Source organism: Nelusetta ayraudi, unplaced genomic scaffold (assembly GCF_046127955.1).
Source record: "Nelusetta ayraudi isolate G7.1 ecotype Tasmania unplaced genomic scaffold, CSIRO-AGI_Nayr_v1 ptg000172l, whole genome shotgun sequence".
In the NCBI taxonomy this organism is placed as follows: Eukaryota; Metazoa; Chordata; class Actinopteri; order Tetraodontiformes; family Monacanthidae; genus Nelusetta; species Nelusetta ayraudi.
This window is the reverse complement of record NW_027466221.1, coordinates 60,852-80,859: the sequence shown is the minus strand read 5'-3', so window position 1 is coordinate 80,859 and position 20,008 is coordinate 60,852. Positions and strand designations below refer to the sequence as shown.

The following is a 20,008-nucleotide window of genomic DNA, read 5'->3' as shown; positions in this document are numbered from 1 at the left end:
GGAATCACAAGACAGCAGGCACGACCACTTCACCAGGCCGGTCACATGACCTCTCTTCAGTGGCTAACCTGTGTGTGTGTGTGTGTGTGTGTATGTTTGGCCACCAGCCCCCTCTACCGAGCCCAAACCCCTCCCCGCCATCTGATTTGTTGCAATTACAGTCAAGCCCCTCCCCCGTCCGGGTGTGACCCCGCCCCTCCTCTCATCTCACCTGGCCGCCTCTTTGAAAGGGTTTTCTGGACGGAGTTTGGAAGATGCAAACTTCCCGCCGCCCACTTCCTGTCACACCTCCCCTATCACTTCCTGCCGGCTGACTGCCGAGTGCAGGACCTCCACTTGGAAGGCAAGCAGCCGTGAAAAATGGACAAGACGAGGCAGCGCGTCCTGACAGATGGAGCGCCAGAGAATTTTTTTAAGAAAAACAATTTCTCTTGAGGGAGGAAACGCATTAGGAGGGATTTCCATGCAACAGGAAGTGACGCGGCATTCTCACTCATTGTTTTCCTCTGTCTTTTATCCGCATCCTCCTGTTGGAGGTGGTCAGATCTGCAGTTGCTGCTGCTGCTGCTGCTGCTGCTGCTGCTGCTGCTGCTGCACAGCGACGGCTGACATAATCCCCGACAAGATCTCCGGTTTTAGGAACACTGATCCGGCTACTGGAGCGCCGGGACGTGAGATCAGCAGGAGGACAGATGGCTCGGCACCACAAAGATTTCAGACCAACTTCAAAAAAAAAAGCACAAGCAGGAGCAGAATAAAAAAAAGGAAAACACAACCATCTGCTGGCAGATGGATGCAGAAATCATCTGTTGGGCTTTTGGGACACGGTGGCGGCTATTTCTGGCGCCGCACTTCCACTTCCTGTGGAAGGTGGGGCTGCAGGGGGAGGAAGGGCGTGTTGATTTGTTGATTTACTCTTCGGGGGTGGGTGGGGCAGTGGGAGGGGGGTTGAGGAGTTGTTGATTTACTGTTCCAGAGGAAGTGGAAGTTGTTGCGCTCCGAGCAGGGAGACGTTAATCATCATCAGCAGCATCCGCTGTCAACATTTGTGTGATTGTGCTTGTTTTTGAGTCGGTGAATGACTCAACTTTGTGCTCACCAGTTACAGACTGGGAGGCCGTCAGTCATGGAAGTTCGCAATTATTTGCCTTCTTCTTCTCTTTCTTGTGTTTGTTTGCACTGCCAGTTTTATGCACACGCACCACATCCTCCTCAGTATGTTGGTCATATTTCTGGACAGCGCCACTAACAGGCCTTGCAGACAAACTCCACAATGCAATGTTTCCAGAAAACTTTTTTTTGACTGATTTTATTTATTTATTTATTTATTTATTTTATCTCCAAGTGGATTTCTTGTGTCTAATATTTGTTGCCGTCCCAAAAATGAATGAGGGCTGCTGTGGGAGTTTTTGCTTTTTATTGTATCTCTGCGCGTGTGTGCCATTACTATTATTATTTTGTATAAGATAATCTTCTTCTCCTTGAGACCTCAATGCACTTCTCATGGAAAAGATTTTGAAAGCAAAAACAGTTGCAGCTTCAACACCCTACAATCTAAATGGCAACTTTGCCTCCATGCTGCTGTGTTTTCAAAAAAGACAAAAGATAATTACCAAGCCCATCAAAAATAGATTTAAAACGACTTGTGGTGAAAAAAACATTTTCATAAGTAATGAATGAGAGTTCTGTTGCCCTGCTGAAAAAATACATTTAACGCCGTCAGTCCAACAGATGTATTAGATCCAACATCTTAATTTTAAAATGATATTAATCGATCATCGCCTTGTAACACTTATGTATCTATTCTACTGTTTTTGCTCACTGCTGGGTTGTGTTGCGCTGTCCCTGCAGTCTCTGATCTTCCTGGGCTGCGTGGCAGCCGCCGGCCTGGGCCTCAACCTGCTGTGTCTGGCCGTCTACCTGAGCTGCCTGTGCTGCTGCCGGCGGGAGGAGGAGGAGGAGAGCAAGAAGCCCGGCTCCTGCTGCGTCACCTGGTCGGCCGTGGCCGCCGGACTCATCACCTGGTGAGTGTAACGGCAGGATGTCGTGCAGCCGCACTCGCCGACTTGTTTTCCCTGCATTTTTTTCCCCCTTATTGCTCATTTAGAATTCTGCGCGGGGAGCTCACGAGCCCGGATGTTTTCCAGCACTGCGTGTCTCCTCTGAAATCTCCTGAACCTCCTGCTGCTCTGCTGCCGCTCCCTCCGCCGAGGCAGCGACTTCAGACTTCTCTTTCCTCACCTACACTGATTCAGAGATGAATGTTGCAGATCAGGGCTCATTCAGAATGATTGGCTGGTTGGTTCCAATGCCGCTTCCCGAACGACACTTTTTTGGAAAGCAGATGTTGTCGAAACTATTTGACTGGTAGGAATATTGTTGCCATGATGGCTCAAGCCTTTTATTTTCATTTTACTGCTGATTCGAATCAGGATTTTCCTCCAAATCCACTCTGTTGTCGTCCCGTTCCTCATTCTGATCCCCCTTCATGAAGTGGAACCAGTTTAGCATCTTTGCCACTAACAACGCTAATTTCTTCTCTGACGCTTCATCACGAGGAAGCCAATCAGCAGGCACTTTAGATCTTGATGCCAAAGGATTATTGGCTGGCAGACGCTGAGATTGACTTTCTTGGATATATCGGAATTTGGCGGTGAAAGATGATTCATCGATATTTAAGAGGTTCAGATCGTTTCGGTCGATGGCACAAATGTATCAAAGTTCGGTACCTGGTCCTGGTGGTGGACACAGAAGGAATAACTCCACTTCTTCCTGTAAAAGCTGTGCGTGTGTGTGTGTGTGTGTGTGTGTGCGCGTGTGAGGCTTTCAGGGGCACATTCCAGTTCCCTGACATTAGTTTGCATTACGTGGGTCTCATGAATATTCCAGTGACGTGCCGACGGCAAGTTTTCGGGCGAAACCTTTGCAGTGTGATGTTTTTTTTAGTGACCATCAAATCAGGACAGAAATAAATGAAATCATCGCCTCAGACAAACCTCCGACGACCTCTGATGGACTCCAAGTGAGGAACGGTTACCTTTTCCCAAAACGTTGTCCAACTACCTGCGGGCGAGGCTGTGATAGCAGCAGCAGCAGGAGGCAGAATCTGTTCGTCTGTTAGCATGAGCTATTTCACTGTCTCAAACTGAACTAAGTGAACGAAGGCGGTGTGAAACATCCTGAAGGCTCAGAGTCGCTCACAGTTCTGCTCATCACAACAATTATTCTGATCACGTTTCCTCTGCGAGTGCCTGCGACTCATCCGCTGCAACAGCAGCAGAAAATCGAGACTTTTCAACATATAACGCCTCCAACAGGTCGTCGTTGCTCGCTCGCTCTAAATGGAACTATTTCAACCAGCCAGTCGTTTTCTTTTTTTTTTCAGACAGCAGCCTGCTAAAAGGACAATAAGGAACATTCCGTCCTTTATTGGCCTCTGAAGTGTTGCTAACAGCGCCGCCGCAGCGCTGTAACAAGGCGACGCTCGGCTCGACGTCGCGCATGTGTGATTGGCTGCTGCTGCTAATGGACTCTGTTCAAACGTTAATGTGGCGTTGCTTAGGATGTTGCCTCGCATTTAAAAATGCATGCGGCAAAAAATTGTGCAAAAGTGCAGTGTGCGTGCGGGCGTGCGTGCGTGCATGCGGGCGTGCGTGCATACGGGCGTGCGTGCATGTGCATGTGCATGTTCGAGTCCGGTTTACAGAGAGAGTCGGACTTACGGCCAGCAGGTGAATCAGTGTCAGCAAAACACGAGAGTCAGATGAGAGTGTTGGTGTTGCAGCGAAGGTGAAACGAGTTTTGCTGAATACAGTAAACTTTTTTTCTAAAAAACGTGCAGAGGTCATCACTGCCCTTTATGACATCACAGGGGGTGTGATTGTCAGGACTGGAGTGAAAGTGCTGCAACAGAAGAAGTAGAGGATTGACTTCTCTGGCTGGATGATGATTGTTAAAACACTAGTGAAGACAGATTTGCTTAAAATGTAACCTTTAATAGTTGATTTTTTTTTTTTATCATTATTATTTTTTGACCATTAATGCTGACGGAACCTTCGGTTCTGGTGTAACTGGGCAGGTTTCCCCACCAGGTTGACCAGGCAGACCAGGTCCTTCAGTCAGTCAGCTGATGATGAGTCAGATTACATCAGCTGATCACTCAACTGATTTCCGCCACACAGAGTCACACACAGTCAGAAAGTTTGGAATTATTTAACATCTTGTGCCTCTCACAAAATCAGCCAGGACCTGCTGAGTAATTTGCTGCTGCTCGTGGTTGTTCATGCGTCTCTGCTTAAACGGCAGCTGCTCTCCGCGACGCCTTGATATGGCGGATTTCTGCTTTAAACAGATGGAAAAGATTAAAGAATAAAACAAAAATCACTTGATTCATTAGTTCTCTTCACTTTTCTCCTGTTGTGTTTCTACCTGCGTAGAAGTACGTGGCCTCTGTAAATGATGAACTGTCCCTTTAAACAGATCAGATCAGCGAACCAGGAAGGGCCAAACATTCATCTCTGTGTTTCTTTGTCTTTTGTTCCTCTTTCATTTTGCTCGTCAGGATGAGAATGAAGATGAGAAAAAGATGCTGTCCTCTGATTGGTTGTGCGCTCCCGATCAGAGGACGCTGCCCCCCCCCCCAAACCACTCCCACCCCCGCTCCCAGCGTCCGTAGCATCAGTAAATCTTACTTTCAGCCGTTTTCAGGGTAAACTGACAATTTGTGTGAGTTTTATGGCTTTTGAGAAATTTTAATTGCACCTAAATTTAAACGTGTGCAATTAAAAAAAACGCCTCCTAGACTGTCATATTTCTCTCCTGCTGCCATTTTTAGGGGCAAAATCTGAGGTATTTCTGAATCTCTGCCGCAGGCTGAAACTCCTCCCCCTTCTGAAATCCCCCCCGCCCCCGGTGCCATTTTTCAACATGACAGTTTCTCTTTTTGCACAGCACACTTTCTTTCTTTTTATTTATTTCTTTTTTTTCTTTCTCTTTGGATCAGCCAATGACTGGGCAGACTGACAAATGGACAGAAAGAGACAAACAGAGAGCGAGAGAGAGCAGAGTCATGACTCTCCCTCGTTACCTCGTTTCCCCTCCACATTCCCTGAAATATTTTATGTTTTCAAGTCCAAATCCATGTTTCCCTGAGATATTTTTAACCGCTGTGGCTTGAGAGAATGCGTGTGGTGAGATGAAAGGGGAGCAACTCCCGTCCCACCATGGGCTTCACTTTTTTTTTCTTCTTCTGTGGTTTGGAGCAAAGGAAAACAGACAAATAAGATTAATCAGTTTACATCAGTCATCACCACCAGCCAAATTATTTTTCTGTCGTGGGAAGAAAAGGAAAAAGGAAAAAAGGCCGAGGTCTCGCTTGTGTCTCCTCCGTCTCCTGTCTTCTGTTCATTGGCTGTTTGTCCTTGTCCCACTTCCTGTCCCACTTAGTTGTCACGTACTGGCAAACGCTACCAGTCTCTATGCGTCTATCACTTCCTGTTTTCTTTCTAACTCGACTCTGATATACACTAACAGTCAACAGTTTGGACACCCCCTATTAGTTTAATGTATTTTCTTTCATTCTCATGACTATTGACATTGCAGTTTCTCACTGAATGCATCAAAACTAAATGTGAACACACATGGAATTATGGAGGAAACAATAAAAGTGTAAAATAACTCAAACATGTTTTATATTTACCGGTAAATTCTTCAAAATAGCCACCTTTCATGAAAAGCACATTTAGAGTTAATCAACATATTTTTCTTTGCTGCATAATTACCAATGCGTTGCTTTTATATTTGATGTCTTCAGGATCCATCTGCTATGTAGGAAGTTGTAAAGATAAAAATAAATTGCATGAGAAGGTGTGTCCAATCTTTTCACTGGTAGTGTACGACGTTAAAAGTTTCAGAGTAGTGGCTCACCTGCTGGCTGGCAGCCGCTACTGCACTTTCATTTATTATTTCCTGTTTATCCACAGCGCCATCGAGGAGTCCTCCATTAGGCACGCCACTTTCACCTCTGATAGCAGAGGCAGCGCAGGCTAATAGCGCTCCTGCCCAAACAGCAGGAGGTGCTTTTTGAAGTTCCTGCGTCTGTTTGGGAGAAAAGTGGAGCAGAAAATCACAATCTGAATTTAAAGAGTGTGAAAGAGTCATCAAGGGGGTGAGCTGTAGCTAGTTGTAGCTAGCCAAGCTATTGCTAGCTGTAGCTAATTGTAGCTCGCCCTCAGGTCTTCATATTTTTCCTGATTGGTGAAGACGTTGCAATGCAGTTCTCTCTGGAAGGACCAGGAAAATAAGAAACATCACGAGCTGCACAAATGTTCTGCTGATTAATTGAATGTTTCTGTGGCCCATGTTCTGCACATCTTTCATTTCTTTGTCTCTGTGGAGACTCTCCACTGTGTGTGTGTGTGTGTGTGTGTGTGTGTGTGTGTGTTCACGACCGTCATGACTCTATTTATGCTGAAGTGACTTCACATGAAACAGGAGGCTGTGTTGTGTAATTCCTGGCTGCATGTCATTCATTAGAACAGCAGCTCATCACATTAATGTGTGTGTGTGTGTGTGTGTGTGTGTGTGTGTGTGTGTGTGTGTGTGTGTGTGTGTGTGTGTGGACCTTTCTGAGCTATCAGTCACCTCTGATTCTGAAAAAGAAGTAGTTACTGTTCTTCTTGTTGTACTTAATTCTTTAAGTCTTTGTTTCCATCTTCAGCAATTTAAGGGTTTTGTTGCTCAGCTGAACTACTTCATTCAGACCGTCTGAATTCATTGGTTTCTCTCTTTGGATTGGATTAGCTTTGGGAGCAGTAGCTGGCTAACTATGGGGGTGACTGACTAGATAACTGGCCACAAGAAACAGACGTTTTGATGATCTGAAAGCCACAAGACACGTCCAGGTTTTAATCTTAGAACACTAAGGACATTTTGAAAGTGGGGGACATATTTTGATTTTCATACCTTTTCATGGTGTTTTATAATATTTGCTTGCACTGTGTTGTATTCATGAATCCAACGTCTGCGGCCTTGCTGATATTAGTCTGCAGAGACGTATCATCGAGTCTTTCAGCTAGAGTATTTTCATCTATCAGAAGCAGTTTGTCTGCACTCAACTCTTTTGTTTCTGCACACAATATTTCCTCGTCTCTTATGAAGAAGAAGAAAAAAAAAAGCCCCTTAAGGAGTTGTGTCTTAAATACGCGGCACAAAAACCTCCCCCTCCAGGGAAGAGGTGCCTTCATCTGATTTTATTCTCCTTCGAACTGCCTGAACTCTCCCCGATGCTGAACCCTGGTCTCTGGGTGTTTGAGAGAGTTTGTGTTTACAGCTCGTCTGCTGAACTCGTTGTCTTCTGGCTGATTGTCCCAAAGAGCCTTGTTACCTTTTGTCTTCAACGCACTGCTGCTGCTGCTGCTGCTCCTGCTGCTGCTGCTGCTGCTGCTGCTAGGGAACAAAAATAAAGTCCTGCTTCATGATAATAACCAGCTTCCTTTGGGGCAAACGACATGAAATATTCATCCGGATGCCGCCGCCACTGCCACCGCCACTGCATTATTTTCTGCCACTGAAGCAGTGAAGAAACTCTTTTCAAGTGGTGCTGCTGTGTTGTGATTGGCTGAGGAGGTGACGGTTCCAGTCCAGGTTGTCTCAAGCCTGCAGGATCCAATGTGTCTCCCATTCATTTCAATGTAGTTGTTCACCCAACACAGATGCCAAAAACTTTTTTTCTTCCGCATTATGCGGCCTCATAGAGCATGTAGCAGTAGTGTCACTTCCCATCATGCCTCTGTAACTCCCGTGATACATCAGGACGCATCAGCCAATCAGAGGGAGTCGAGACGCATCAGTGTCTGGGGATTTTCTGGCCTTTAGAATTTTTTTGAAAGACTAAAAGATCATGTTTTTAAAAATTTACAATAAAAGGATTCATTATGAACCAGTCAAACAGGTCAAAGGTCATCCTGTCAGCCATTTTTGGATTGCAATCTAATGGGTTGAAATGCTGATTGGGTTTTGGCTGCAGTATTTCGAGTGGCCACTGGGGAAAATAATTCCTGCACTGCTGTAACTCCTGTCCTGTATCCGGTTCTTATGGCTTTTCTCCACTGACTCTAAACTCTACCTGCTTCCTGTTTCCACTGCAGCGTGGCAGTGGGCGTCGGCTTCTACGGCAACAGCGAGACCAACGACGGCGTCTACCAGCTGACCTACTCGCTGTACAATGCCAACCACACGCTGGGAGGAGTGGAGAGTCTGGTAGGTGGCGCTGCAGAGTCAACCACAACACCTCGTGTTTGTCTTACTGGCCGGTTGGAAATTTTGAATGGATTCTGTGGATGATTGGTTGGACAAACCTGGAATTGACCTCTGAGATTATTCCTTTAAAACGTTAAGTGTGTAATATTTGGAGATTTTTGAAAAGAAGCAGCAACATCAAGTGGTTACATTTTAGATTGCTGCGCTTTCGCTTTGCCTCCGTCTCCTGAGCTTGCCAGTGAGCTACGGTGGCCTTGCGCACACAAACTTGAATGCCTCATCGACCTTCTTCTTCTTCTTCTTCTTTGAGGAGGTGAGTATTCACCCTAATTACGACACACGCGGTCAGGCAGCTGGTTTGTCCACACCAGGCTTCCTTAGAAATATGTCGGTGCAAGATGGCAGACCCTTGATCTATGTATATTCTTGTATCAATGAGAACTGTACTGGGAGGAAAAACAAATGACCTCTCTTGTACTGCTAGTATACAACTTTATGAAGAAGAAGATAATATAATATAAAAGATACAGATGAAATAGAATCAAAATCAAATAGCTACATCCTTATCATCCTTAAGAAGTCAAGTTTGGCAGTAGCCAGTGAACAAGAACAAGAACAACACAACCATCGCTTACAAACTCATCAGACAGGTAGGCTAAGGAATAATAAATGAACAAGTAAAAAAAAAAAAAACATATCTCAGGTTAAAGTTGTGTACATTCAACAGTCCAGACAGAGGAAGAAGATACTGAACGTGTATTTTCTGCACCAAAGAGAACTGCAGTACCTGGTTGGTTGGAGCCGATGGCCTCAAATGGCGGCGGCAGCAGTGACGTTTCCTCGTGTCTTCTCACGTGCAGTGTCTCTATTTTTACCTTCACTCCTCCTCCTCCTCCTCATCCTCCTCATCCTCCTCCTCTTATTAGAGCAGCTGGTCATGACGAGGCGTCGCTCTGCTTCCAGCCAGTCAGCAGTCCAACTCTTCAAGACTGATTGAATTTCAGCCTCAGACTCTGAGAACTGGTCCAAGACGGTTGGGACGACCAACTGAAGATGTTTAGATTAGTAGAGGTGCCATAACAATAATAATAATAATAATAATGATAATAATAATAATAATAATAATAATAATAATAATAATAATAAAATAATAATAATAATAATAATAATAATAACAGTAAGCCGCTCTACCGCCAATCGAGCTGATCTGGGAGCAGTGAAGTGTGACTGGTGCAGACGTGATGGTGGTGGAGATTCTCAGATCTGCTCCACCGGTGACGTTTGACCTTCACAGATGGACTCGATCAGTCCAGTAGACTTGCTGAGTCTCGAGACGTGGGTAGAGTGTTGAGGCTTCTCTTCTCCTCTTCTTGCTCCGCCTCCTCCCCTCCTCCTCCTCATCCTCTTCTTCCTCCTCCTACCCCTCCTCCTCCTCCCCCCAGCAGAGGCAGCCAGTGGCTGTTCCACGGATTAAACGTCCATCTGTGTTGACGCAGATTAATGCAGCACTGCAAAGTGTGCGAGCCACTTACTGCGGCGGCTCCTCTGGTAAACACGCCGCTGCTGCTCTCGTGAGGTCACATGGCCTGGAAGATCAGCAGTGGCGTGTCGGGACTTTCTGCCCAGCTGAAAACAGATATGGATCGCTGTTTTGTTTTGATCTTCTGATTATTTTTATTTAAAGCTAGCTGTCTGGCACCTGATTAATGCACCTCATGCATAATTAAAGGCGGGGCCTCGGTAGCACTGATGCGGCCGTGGGATTACATGTCGTGCGTTCTGCTGTGCACACGCACGCATGTCGCCACCGTCTGCTTCAATTAATCCCTACAAGCGCCGAGCGGGAAGTGGCATTGAGGCCGAGCGGCAGCGACGGCAACGCTCGCCAAACCCGTGCGGTGGTGGCAGCGGCGGCGGCAGCGGCGGCGGCAGCGGCGGCGGTGGGTGAGGGGCGGGGGGAAGAGGGTGACGAGGACGGCGCTCGTCTCTCAGCGTCGCATTGAAAACATGCAGCTCGTCCGAGGAAGTTGCCGCCACCCACACACGGCGAGGACGTGAGAAAGTTGTGCAAAGGCCTAATTGGACGCGGTGGTGGCCTCAGTGTGTGTGTCTGTGTGTCTGTGTGTGTATGTGTGTGTGTGCGCGTCACACTGGCCTCTTTGTAACCGGTGAGACTCCTTCACACTTTATACTGTAGCTATGTGCGACACACACATGCACACACACACACACACACACACACACACACACACACACCCCTAATCAACCATGAGCCCAGCAGACAAAGGCGTGGGACCAGGAGGCGGGGCTTGCAGCGCCGTTCCCTCAGCTGATTGGCAGGAGTTGTGAAGGTGGAGTGTGAGGCCTCGCCGCCGTCCTGCTGCCTTTTGCCGCTGGCTGACAGGACGTCACGGAGTCCCAGTCCGGCTGAGGGGAAAAGGACTCGGGGTGTTTTCTCCAAACTCTGACTCCATTATTTAGAAACTTGCATATTTACACGCTGGGATTAAGAGACAAAGGGCAGCAGACGATAGGAAGCACAACATCATCATTGGTGGCGGGACGTGAGGCTGCTTGATGGGCGCCGTGGCGTGGCTTCAAGTGACCCCGACTCTGATCGCCCCGCTGTGATGAGAGAGAGAGTTTGTGTGTGTCTTTGGAGAAGATGTGCAGTGAAATGCAGAGAAACTCCTCACAGACCAGGTGGAGTTCAGACACACAACAAAATGAAAAAACAGCCAGCGTGTGGTGTTGACTGGGCCCTGCACCTCTGTAGTTGTCACACACATACACACTTTTTGAGGCATCACAAAACTGCTGCAAGCATACTGCTGCCCTAGTGGTCATTACAGGAACTGCGCTGTTGAGCAGCAGTTGGCTGGTTTGAAGAGCAAAAAGAAACTCAACTCATATTCAGGCCAAAATGTGCAGCAGATGTTGAAATCCTCAGTCCAGAAAGTTTACCTGAACTATTTTCAAAGCATGTGATTTATTATTATAAAATAAATACAGCTGTAGTTCTTCAGTAGGATGCCCCACTGCCTCTGCCGCTGCCGCTGCTCCTCTTCCCTGATAAGTCGTCTTCCCGGTGGCTGTGTTCTGGCGGGGACATGAGCCGGGGATGATGGGATGTATTTTTAAAGGGCCGGTTATCCGGCGGCGAGGAGGGTCTCCGTCGAGCTGCCGGGCCCATTTCAGAGCCGTGTCGCATTTCATGCTCCAGCTCCCACATTCAAGTTTAATTGAGGAAAGTCTCTCTCGGCCTTCATACGGCGACGCCGCAATTAAAGGCTGAATGCGAAATTTAGATGGCGTACAGAACAATGAGCTCACTGCTCTGGATTTCTTGATGGACTGTTTTTTTTTTTGGGGGGGGGGGGTGACGGGGAGCTATTCAGACCACTCACCACCGACAGGATGCCGCCTATCTCTCCTCAGCGACCCCTCGCCCCACAGGGGTCATCACCGAAGGCCCACTTCCTGTCTGCACCAACACATCCAGTGTGACCGAAGGCAGCTGGAGGCTGAAAGACGTTATTGTGTTGCGCTGAGATCCAGACGGAGACATGATAGAAAAACAGCCACCACGCCACACGTTTCTAATCTTGATCTGGCCGCAGAGAATCTTTTCAGCCTCAGAGTCGATCGCTTTTATCTTCTGAAAGGCTCAGAGAGAGATGAGTAACGATGCCAAACCACTGCGGCCGCTGAAGGGTGACACGGGCCAGAGATTTGCGCACGCTGATCTCTTCCTGCAGCCTGATTCCGCAAAATAAAAGCGAGATTCGACTACACAATTGCGATTTGCCGGTGTTTCCATCGAATGGTGTGATGCGCATAAGCCGTAATTCTCGTAAAATCTTGCGGGACGAGGTTTACAACAATTACCTTTGCTTTTGTTTGTTTTACGTTTGTTTACTGTCAAGAACGGTTGTTATATTTTTCTCTTTGATTACTTAAATATTCTGTCCCCTCCTCCGTCCAAACAAGACGGGCCATTTTGACTTGAAGTAAACTGGTCACGTGACCAACGTACGTCACGTCCGGTGTCGTTTAAATGCAAAAAAAAAAGTGTTTCCATGACACTTTTGCCATAAACCTCAATATCGATACGTCTGGAAACCACCGCATGAGAGCGTAAAAACCTTTTGCCGATTTTTGAGAGGTTTTTCGAAGTTTAGGTGTTTTGCACAATTCAAGATAATAATGTAATGGAAACGCACCTCCTGTCTCCAACTCGCATATTATGACGAGTTAGCGAGCGAGCTAGTCCTGTGAAACGGGAAGCTCACCATTGCTAGACACAAATGTGTCAGATGTTGTCTTTGTACCTTTACATGTTTCGACGTAAACGTCTGTCTTCCTCAGAAGGTCACATGGGTTTGTTTTGTGTGCCACGTTTTATCAGCTGGTGTCGAAGACAACATCTAAAATATTTGTGTGTGATAGAAGAAAAACACTAATTGTATACATTAATTAAAGACACAATGACTCCTATTCAATTGGGAAACTCACCAGTGACAAGCCGCAGCAAGAAACACAATTAGTGAAATATTATTTATCCTTATCATCATCAATTATTATTATTTAATTATTTTAGCCCCGCCCCACCAGTCAGACGATGTGATGTGGATGGGATCAGGCCGTCTCTCCGCTGCCGTTCCAGATAAGGTTCATCTCGCTCTTCCGTTTCTCATCTTTCATTTCATCTGCCTGCCGTTGCTGTGGAGGAAGCGGCTGTGATGAGGATGATGAGATAAGTGGAAAGCGCCGCTGGGGGGCCTGTGATCTTCTTCTGCTTCCTCGGCTTTATTGTCGGTGATTGTGCTGAAAGCTGCAGCGTTGCAGCATCTCCACGCGATCATCCAGACTTTAGGAATGATTGTTGAAGGCGCGGCGTCGCATCACTCAATCATTTCGACTGCGTCCAATAAATATTCCTCCTGAAGGATGGCCCCTCCCTTCGGATTTCAAATCATTCCTGTTTTTTCTTTACTTTATTTTTTTTGCTTACGGTTTTCTATAATTGTCCTCTTAGCCGCTGTTATGTTTTAGCTAATTTTTCTCACCACTTTATGAACTGGATGCCACGCCCACTCTAGGTTCCTGCCTCAACTTGCACCTCATTGGCTGGTGGCGGCAGCTCGTCCCGCCCATCTCCACACATGCAGCACGACCCAACCAGTGTATTTGACCATTGTCCTGACAATCATCCTGCGTGCTGCCAGTCGTCATTATTTCCTGTTAGCTTCTGGCTAACGTTCACATTGCAGTCTTCAGGCATCCTCGTCCTCAGCCTGGCAGCACCATTGTCTCCTGGGAAGCATTAAAACAAATTGGGAAGTGAGAGACCACACGACAGCAAAATTTAGATTCAGTAAACAGCCACGAGCCAATGAGAGGTGAGCAAGGGGGCGAAGCTCACGACCCCCTCAGACAATCCAGGAGACCATTTTCTCTTTTCCAATTATCCACTTCATTAGGCAGCCGGGAAAATAGACTGAACAAACACCAAAATTGTCAATTATGGCTTTGTCTCAACGGCAAAAGAAACACACTTTCATAAAATTCAACTTAGTCTTCTATTTTCTAAAAAAAAAAATCAAAGCTCTGCTTAGTTGTTAAATTGGGACGACTGAGGACTGTTAACCTGTGAGAAGGTTCACGCAGCCTCAAGTTGCTGCCTGAAAACATTATTTTTCACCCAATAATCTTTTGGTTTGCCTGCTGAGCTGCTGTATGTTTTCGGTGCAGAGTTAATAACTCATCGTCATGTTCTGGTTCGTTCAGTGTGTGACCGAACGGGTCTGTATCCCACAGGACCGCTGCAACCAAACTCTGCTGCCAGGGAAACAAAAAGAATCCACCCGGTTTTAAAGAAAAATGAACGTTCTTTCATTTCACCTTAAACAACATCCAGCCAAACACAGCGTGATCAAGTTCAGGCCAGGCAGGTGGCGCTGTGGCGTGGATGGCTGTTCCCTGCAGACTCCGGCCCGGAGGAAAATCGTTTTTCTGTTTTTGTGTATTAGTGTGTTTGTTTAGCACCAGCTTGTTCACACAAGCAGCTTCTTGTCCTCGCGGTTTAATTTGTCTGAAAAAAGTGTCAAAGGAATTTCAAGATTATGTGGAAGTGAAATCCTCCAGTTCGCCTCTGCACTGGCTGCTTCTGGTTCTGATTCTGGCTGCTCTCCCAGCTGAACCACCCCCACCTCTCCTCTCCCCCCTGACCTCGTTCACCCACAGACACATTTAGTATTCCGCTGCTCCCACGCGGTCCGCCGAGCGGTGCCGCTGCTGATTGGCTGCCCGGGTCGACCTCCTGCTGAGGCTTTTTACCTCTCACCTCTTTTTTTTTTTGTTTTGTTTTTTTAAAGGGAGCTGTGCACCATCCATGAAAATTCATCGTAGGATTGGTGGAGAAGGCAGAAAAACAGGTTTCTCCCAGAGTTGAAGAACTTTACCTTACAAACTCACAACAGCAACTTGACTCAATCCATCAAATTAAGAAAATACGTCAGCAGCTACATGTTAACAGGTTGTGTTTTTGATGTTTCGTTTCATGCAAGAATCACGATTGTAAAAAATTATGTTGTTTAGCATTTTATATTTTATTAGGCCATTATTATGTAATATTTTTCATTCACTCATTAATTTATTGTCAATAGCATTTTTAATTAACGTCCCTGCAGCCTTAAACAGATTTTTCGCAGTTAATGTTGGTGACAATGTTGACAGTGACAATAAAGGATTCAATTCACCCATCCATCCATTTTAATACCCGCTTATTCCTGAGCTCAGGGTCTTCAATTCAATTCAATTCAATTCAATTCAATTCAATTCAATTCAACTGAACTTAACTGGACTTAACTCAGCTCAACTCAATTAGCAGCCGGCATTAGGACCCAGATGATGCTGAACGCTGGTTGCATTGCTGCTCGTTCTTCTGTCGGCTGTGGTGGGTTGGAGGACTGTGACTGGCACTGTGAATGTGGTCAAGCTCGCTGTGAAACCTAGGTGTGTGTGTGTGTGTGTGTGTGTGTGTGTGTGTGTCCAGGTGAGCGGCACCATGGGCAGCATGCGCAGCGGCCTCCACCAGCACCTGGCCCGGCTGGACGAGATCTTCGCCACGCGCGGCGACTACGTGCAGACGCTGCAGTTCATGCAGCAGATGGCCGACAACGTCATCAAGCAACTGCTGGGCCTCCCGGACTGGGACAAGGCCAATGTGGACCTGGCCTCCGTGGCCCAGCAGACGGCCAGCGTGGAGTACTACAGGTGAGGAGGTGGGCGGGAGTGGGGCGGTGGTGGTGGTGGTGGTGGTCCACCAATTTGTTGTTTGTTACGCACAAGAGGAAAAAACAAATCTTCAGCTCTGAATGCAGATTTCCTGCGGCTGTTGTAATTTTTCCCGTCATGAATATTTCAGGAGGAATATTTCAAAGTGCACCAACTTTTGTCGGTGGGAGGCAAAAACCATAAAAAAATTTGCATTTTGAAATACAAATCAATCGTGAAGAGTTTCTGTCAGGGGAAAAAAGTTTGGATGCGAGCAACGACAAGAAGAAAGATGAAAATATGGATGCGATTGTCTGGGGTGCAGTTTTCTCTCAGGCTCAGCGTCTCGCGTGCTCACCGGCTGCAGACAGACGCTGAGCAGTTTTACCGGCCGAACAAGTTGGCGAATGGATAATTCATATGTAGGTTGATTCATTTTGCATGTTGTGACCCGAATACATCGGCTGTTGTTAGGGAGACTGGAGGTGGTATCACTGGCAACGGTTCCCGCACCTGCTGGAATCAATGTTACAACCCTAAGAGGGAAAAGACAAGCAAGGTGTGTGTGTGTGTGTGTGTGTGTGTGTGTGTGTGTGTGTGTGTGTATGAAGAAACAAAAGAGTGTTGGGAGAGGGCGGGGGGTGGGGGGGGGGGCACAAGAATCACAACAATAAAAGAATCAGACACCAGAGATTCGAGATGAGCCATCTGGACAAGCCCCGCCCCTCTGCAGCCTTCAAGCCCTGCCCCCCTCCAGCCTTCAAGCCCCGCCCCCCTCCAGCCTGCTCCCACTAACTGGCTGCCGCTTACATAACAGATGGCCAGGCTGTGGAGGCCAGCCTGGAGCCACACACACGCACACACACACACACACACCTCCTTCCATTCAGTGCACACCTGCTGGGGTGAGAGAGGAACCAGGGGGTTACGATCGTCCTCAACCCCGACAGAGTTTTCCTGTTTGTGTGGCTCAAACACAAACACAAAAAAAATTAACACACAAAACGCATTGTCTTATTGGTGCAGTTCTTCAGTATATACACGAGGTTCTCTGTCCTTCAGGTCCGATGTGATGAGAACTCACCTGACCTCCACCTCTGCACTCACCTGCTGTCTGCATTTATTTCTACGTTGTGCGTTATCTTAATACACAACACCTGCTGTAAACCTACTGCACCAGTGGTACTGTTGTTTAGTTAGATTTGACTCTTACCAGTCTGTGTGTGTGTGTGTGTGTGTGTGTGTGTGTGTGTGTGTGTGTGTGTGTCTGCAGGTGGCTGACCTACCTGCTGCTCCTCATCGTGGACCTCATCATCTGCCTGCTGGCCTGTCTGGGTCTGGCCAAACAGTCCCGCTGGCTGCTCACCACGTGAGTCTAATAGCTCTGCAACATGTGCCAAAATATAGTATTTTTTTTATTAGTAATAGTAAAGTATTTGTCTGACTCAAACACAGTGTGATACTGCTCGTCTCCACAAACTGGAGTTTGTTTCTTTCTTGTAGTCTTTGAGATGCTTTTCACCAAGTCTTTGAAGTTGAAAAAAGAATGAATGAATGTTTATTGACAACAGCATGGTGATAGCAGCACCTCCAGGCCTCCAGTCTGCGGGATCCAGCTTCACGTGTAGTATACGGTATGAAAGGTTAGAGGGCGCTGGAGGTCTGGCCCCGGCCTGGGTTCCCGTGGGAAACAGCCAGCAATACTCACTGGACAGCGTCCTTGTACAAACACCAGCGAAAAGGCCTGTAAAGAGTCAGTGGCTGGAAGGGATTGTGAGGGGGCAAGACGATAGACTAACACCAGAGTTGTGTAGTCCAGGTTCTAAAAAAAACACACACCTGGATGGATGCGAAACGACTGACTGACTGACTGACTGACTTGCAGCAATTAATTTCCAGTGGCCACTTGAGGTACTGCAGCCAAAAAAACATCTGGCCAAAATAGCTTCTTTTTTTTTCCCCATAGACTGCAATACAAAAAGAAAAGCTGTGATCTGAAACGCGGTTGACAATAAATATTACTATTGCCGTTTTTAAGTCATTGGGCCAGAGCCACAAAAATGGAGCGCAGCGGTAAAGTTCAGTGCTTTTTGTGGCGTCTTTGCAACTGTAATCTCTGCCACCTTTGCGTCGTCCAATTAAGCTGAAATGCGCCGATCAGACTACGGTCAAGCTGCGTTAGATTTGTTGTCCTGCATTTCTTTATTCTACTTCTGTAGAATACCCTTGTGGTGTTTTCATCATTTAGTTGTTGTCCATGTTGTTGTTGCTGTTGCGTTGCTGTGCCACCAACACGAACGAGGCAGTGACGTGAGTACAGACGGGAGAGTTGCACAGCTCCACCTCTTTGGTTTGCAACACCGTGAGAAACACGTCCAGATCATCAGTCGGCGGTCCTGTAAGTCACGTCCTGGTTTGAGGGTGAAGAGAAGGATGAGAGAAAATCAGCTCCCATCACCAGGAGATGAAGGCGAGAGATACTTTGAGCTGTTGCTCTTTAATCCTCTTATATGTTGAGTGTGTCACGGTGCGCTGAGATGACGATGGGGTTTTTAATTTATTTATTTCACGCCATTCCTGCAGTAAAGGAGATTTTTATTCATTTTTTTTTTTTTTTCTTCCCCGGGACGTGAAATCCACCCGAGCCTGAATTCAGCCGGCTGAGCATCACTGCTGTCTGTCCCAGTCAAGGAGCAAGCCTGGCCTACTAACCACAGACCCACCCCCACCGCTGCACACACACACACAAACACACACTCACGCACACACACACTGCGACGTGCAATTCCTCAGCAGAGTGGATTTGCTTGGAGGCTCTTTGGGGAGCTCTTCCTCCTACACCTGCTTCTGCTGCTGCTGCTGGCTAACAGTCTTGCTAAGAGTTTCGCTAACAGTGTTGCTAACAGTTTCACTAACAGTTTTGCTAACAGTAGAGTTGCCAAGTGTCCCTTAAAATACAGAACTGTTCCGTATTTGGCAATGAAATGGTGCGTATTTCTGTGTTGTCTTAAATGTAAATTTATTTTGGATGCAAACTCACGTTCGTTTCCATAGAGTTTGCGTTCAAAGCCGCAATCTACGTAGCTACAGGCAATACCGTTGCCTAACCCATTCACTGCGTACTGGCTGCGTAGCTTGCGCAGAGTAGGCTATGAGTCAGGATCGCCTGTTCTTTTCAGCTTTATTTATTTCATTCCTTTGGAAAAGCCATCCATCCTGCACTTAATTGATTGTTGTGTACAAATATGTTCAAACTAAAATATGTCAATACAATTTAAACATTCACCTTATTTCTAATGTCTATTGGTAAAAAAAAAGAAGTTCAAACTATGTGAACCATATACTATTTTGAAAACCTTTTATAAGTTCTGATTTACCAGTGCTGGCGAGCCACTGGTCTGCGTTGGTCGTGGTCTCGGGCACTGCGGGAGGCATCCTTTATTTTTCTGAATGGAAGTTGGCAACACTAGCTAACAGTCTCGCTAACAGTTTGACTCGGCGTCAGCAACACTCGCGCTCAGACAAGTCGACATGCTGACATGTGAGGAGACATGACATGCAGGAGCGATGTCTGCAGACGTCCCTGTGAGCAGTTTCCTCTTCACGGGATCCTTTTTTGTTGTTTTTATTAAAATTTTTTGTCACGTCATCGCTGAATTTTTCATCGTTGGCAAAACAAATCTGCCATCCACCTCGATTTCGTCCAGGGAAGGAGGTGGGCGGCTCCCATCCCAGGCACTGACATTTACAAACATGAATGTATAAAAGCTGCATCTGTCGAATCAACTGAACCTTGAAATGTCAAGCTGCCAAGTTTCCAAGATCACTTTTCTCTGGCGTCACAGGATTGAAGCGGCTTTCATGTCGGCAAAAAATTGGAACCTCGAGGGACTCCGTCCCCGGAGTGCACGGCAACAAGCAGAGTTATTATTGGCTGATAAAAAAAAAAACAGGGTCATTTATAGAGCAAATGGCTGGAAATTAATAGCAAAAATAATTGTGCTTGAATGCTGCTGTGGGTTTTTTTTCCCCATCAGACAAATTTATCAAATCAAAAGAAAAACGGTCACAAGCTGTTTTAAAAATTTGATATTAGATATAGATGAGAATATATATTATTTGTTTTTGAGATTTTGTTGAACAAAAACCTCAAAAGACACAGATGTTTTTGGTCCATTTCCTGCTCGTTAAAATGTTTTGTTCCAGACCTTTTGAAGGTTTAAAAAGGCTCTCTGCTTTGCTGCTTCTTTTACGGTTTGTTCACTACTTGAACCAGCCGCAGTAATTTATTTTCTTTACTTTCGTACCTGTCACCTTTTTCTACGAGAGGCTAAAATTAGGGACCAGAGATGTTGATGTTATTATTACAAGCAGCCCAAAAGCCCTTTAAAGCTCCTGTTTGTCTTTTTATGCTGTTTTTTAAAGGTCTCCTCCTTTATAACTGACATCAGTATAAAAAAAAAAAGAAAAA

At 46.4% G+C, this 20,008-nt stretch overlaps 1 protein-coding gene across 2 annotated transcripts in view; it reads left to right on the top strand.

Annotated features, from left to right (window-relative positions):
- Positions 1-20,008, top strand: part of ttyh2 (tweety family member 2) — a 43,512-nt gene that overhangs the window by 9,251 nt on the left and 14,253 nt on the right. For both annotated transcript variants that reach the window (XM_076014709.1, XM_076014710.1), the window contains exons 2-5: positions 1,852-2,024; positions 8,148-8,259; positions 15,317-15,537; positions 16,811-16,906. In XM_076014709.1, coding sequence (XP_075870824.1) covers positions 1,852-2,024; positions 8,148-8,259; positions 15,317-15,537; positions 16,811-16,906 — 602 coding nt within the window. The remainder of the gene's footprint in view (positions 1-1,851; positions 2,025-8,147; positions 8,260-15,316; positions 15,538-16,810; positions 16,907-20,008) is intronic.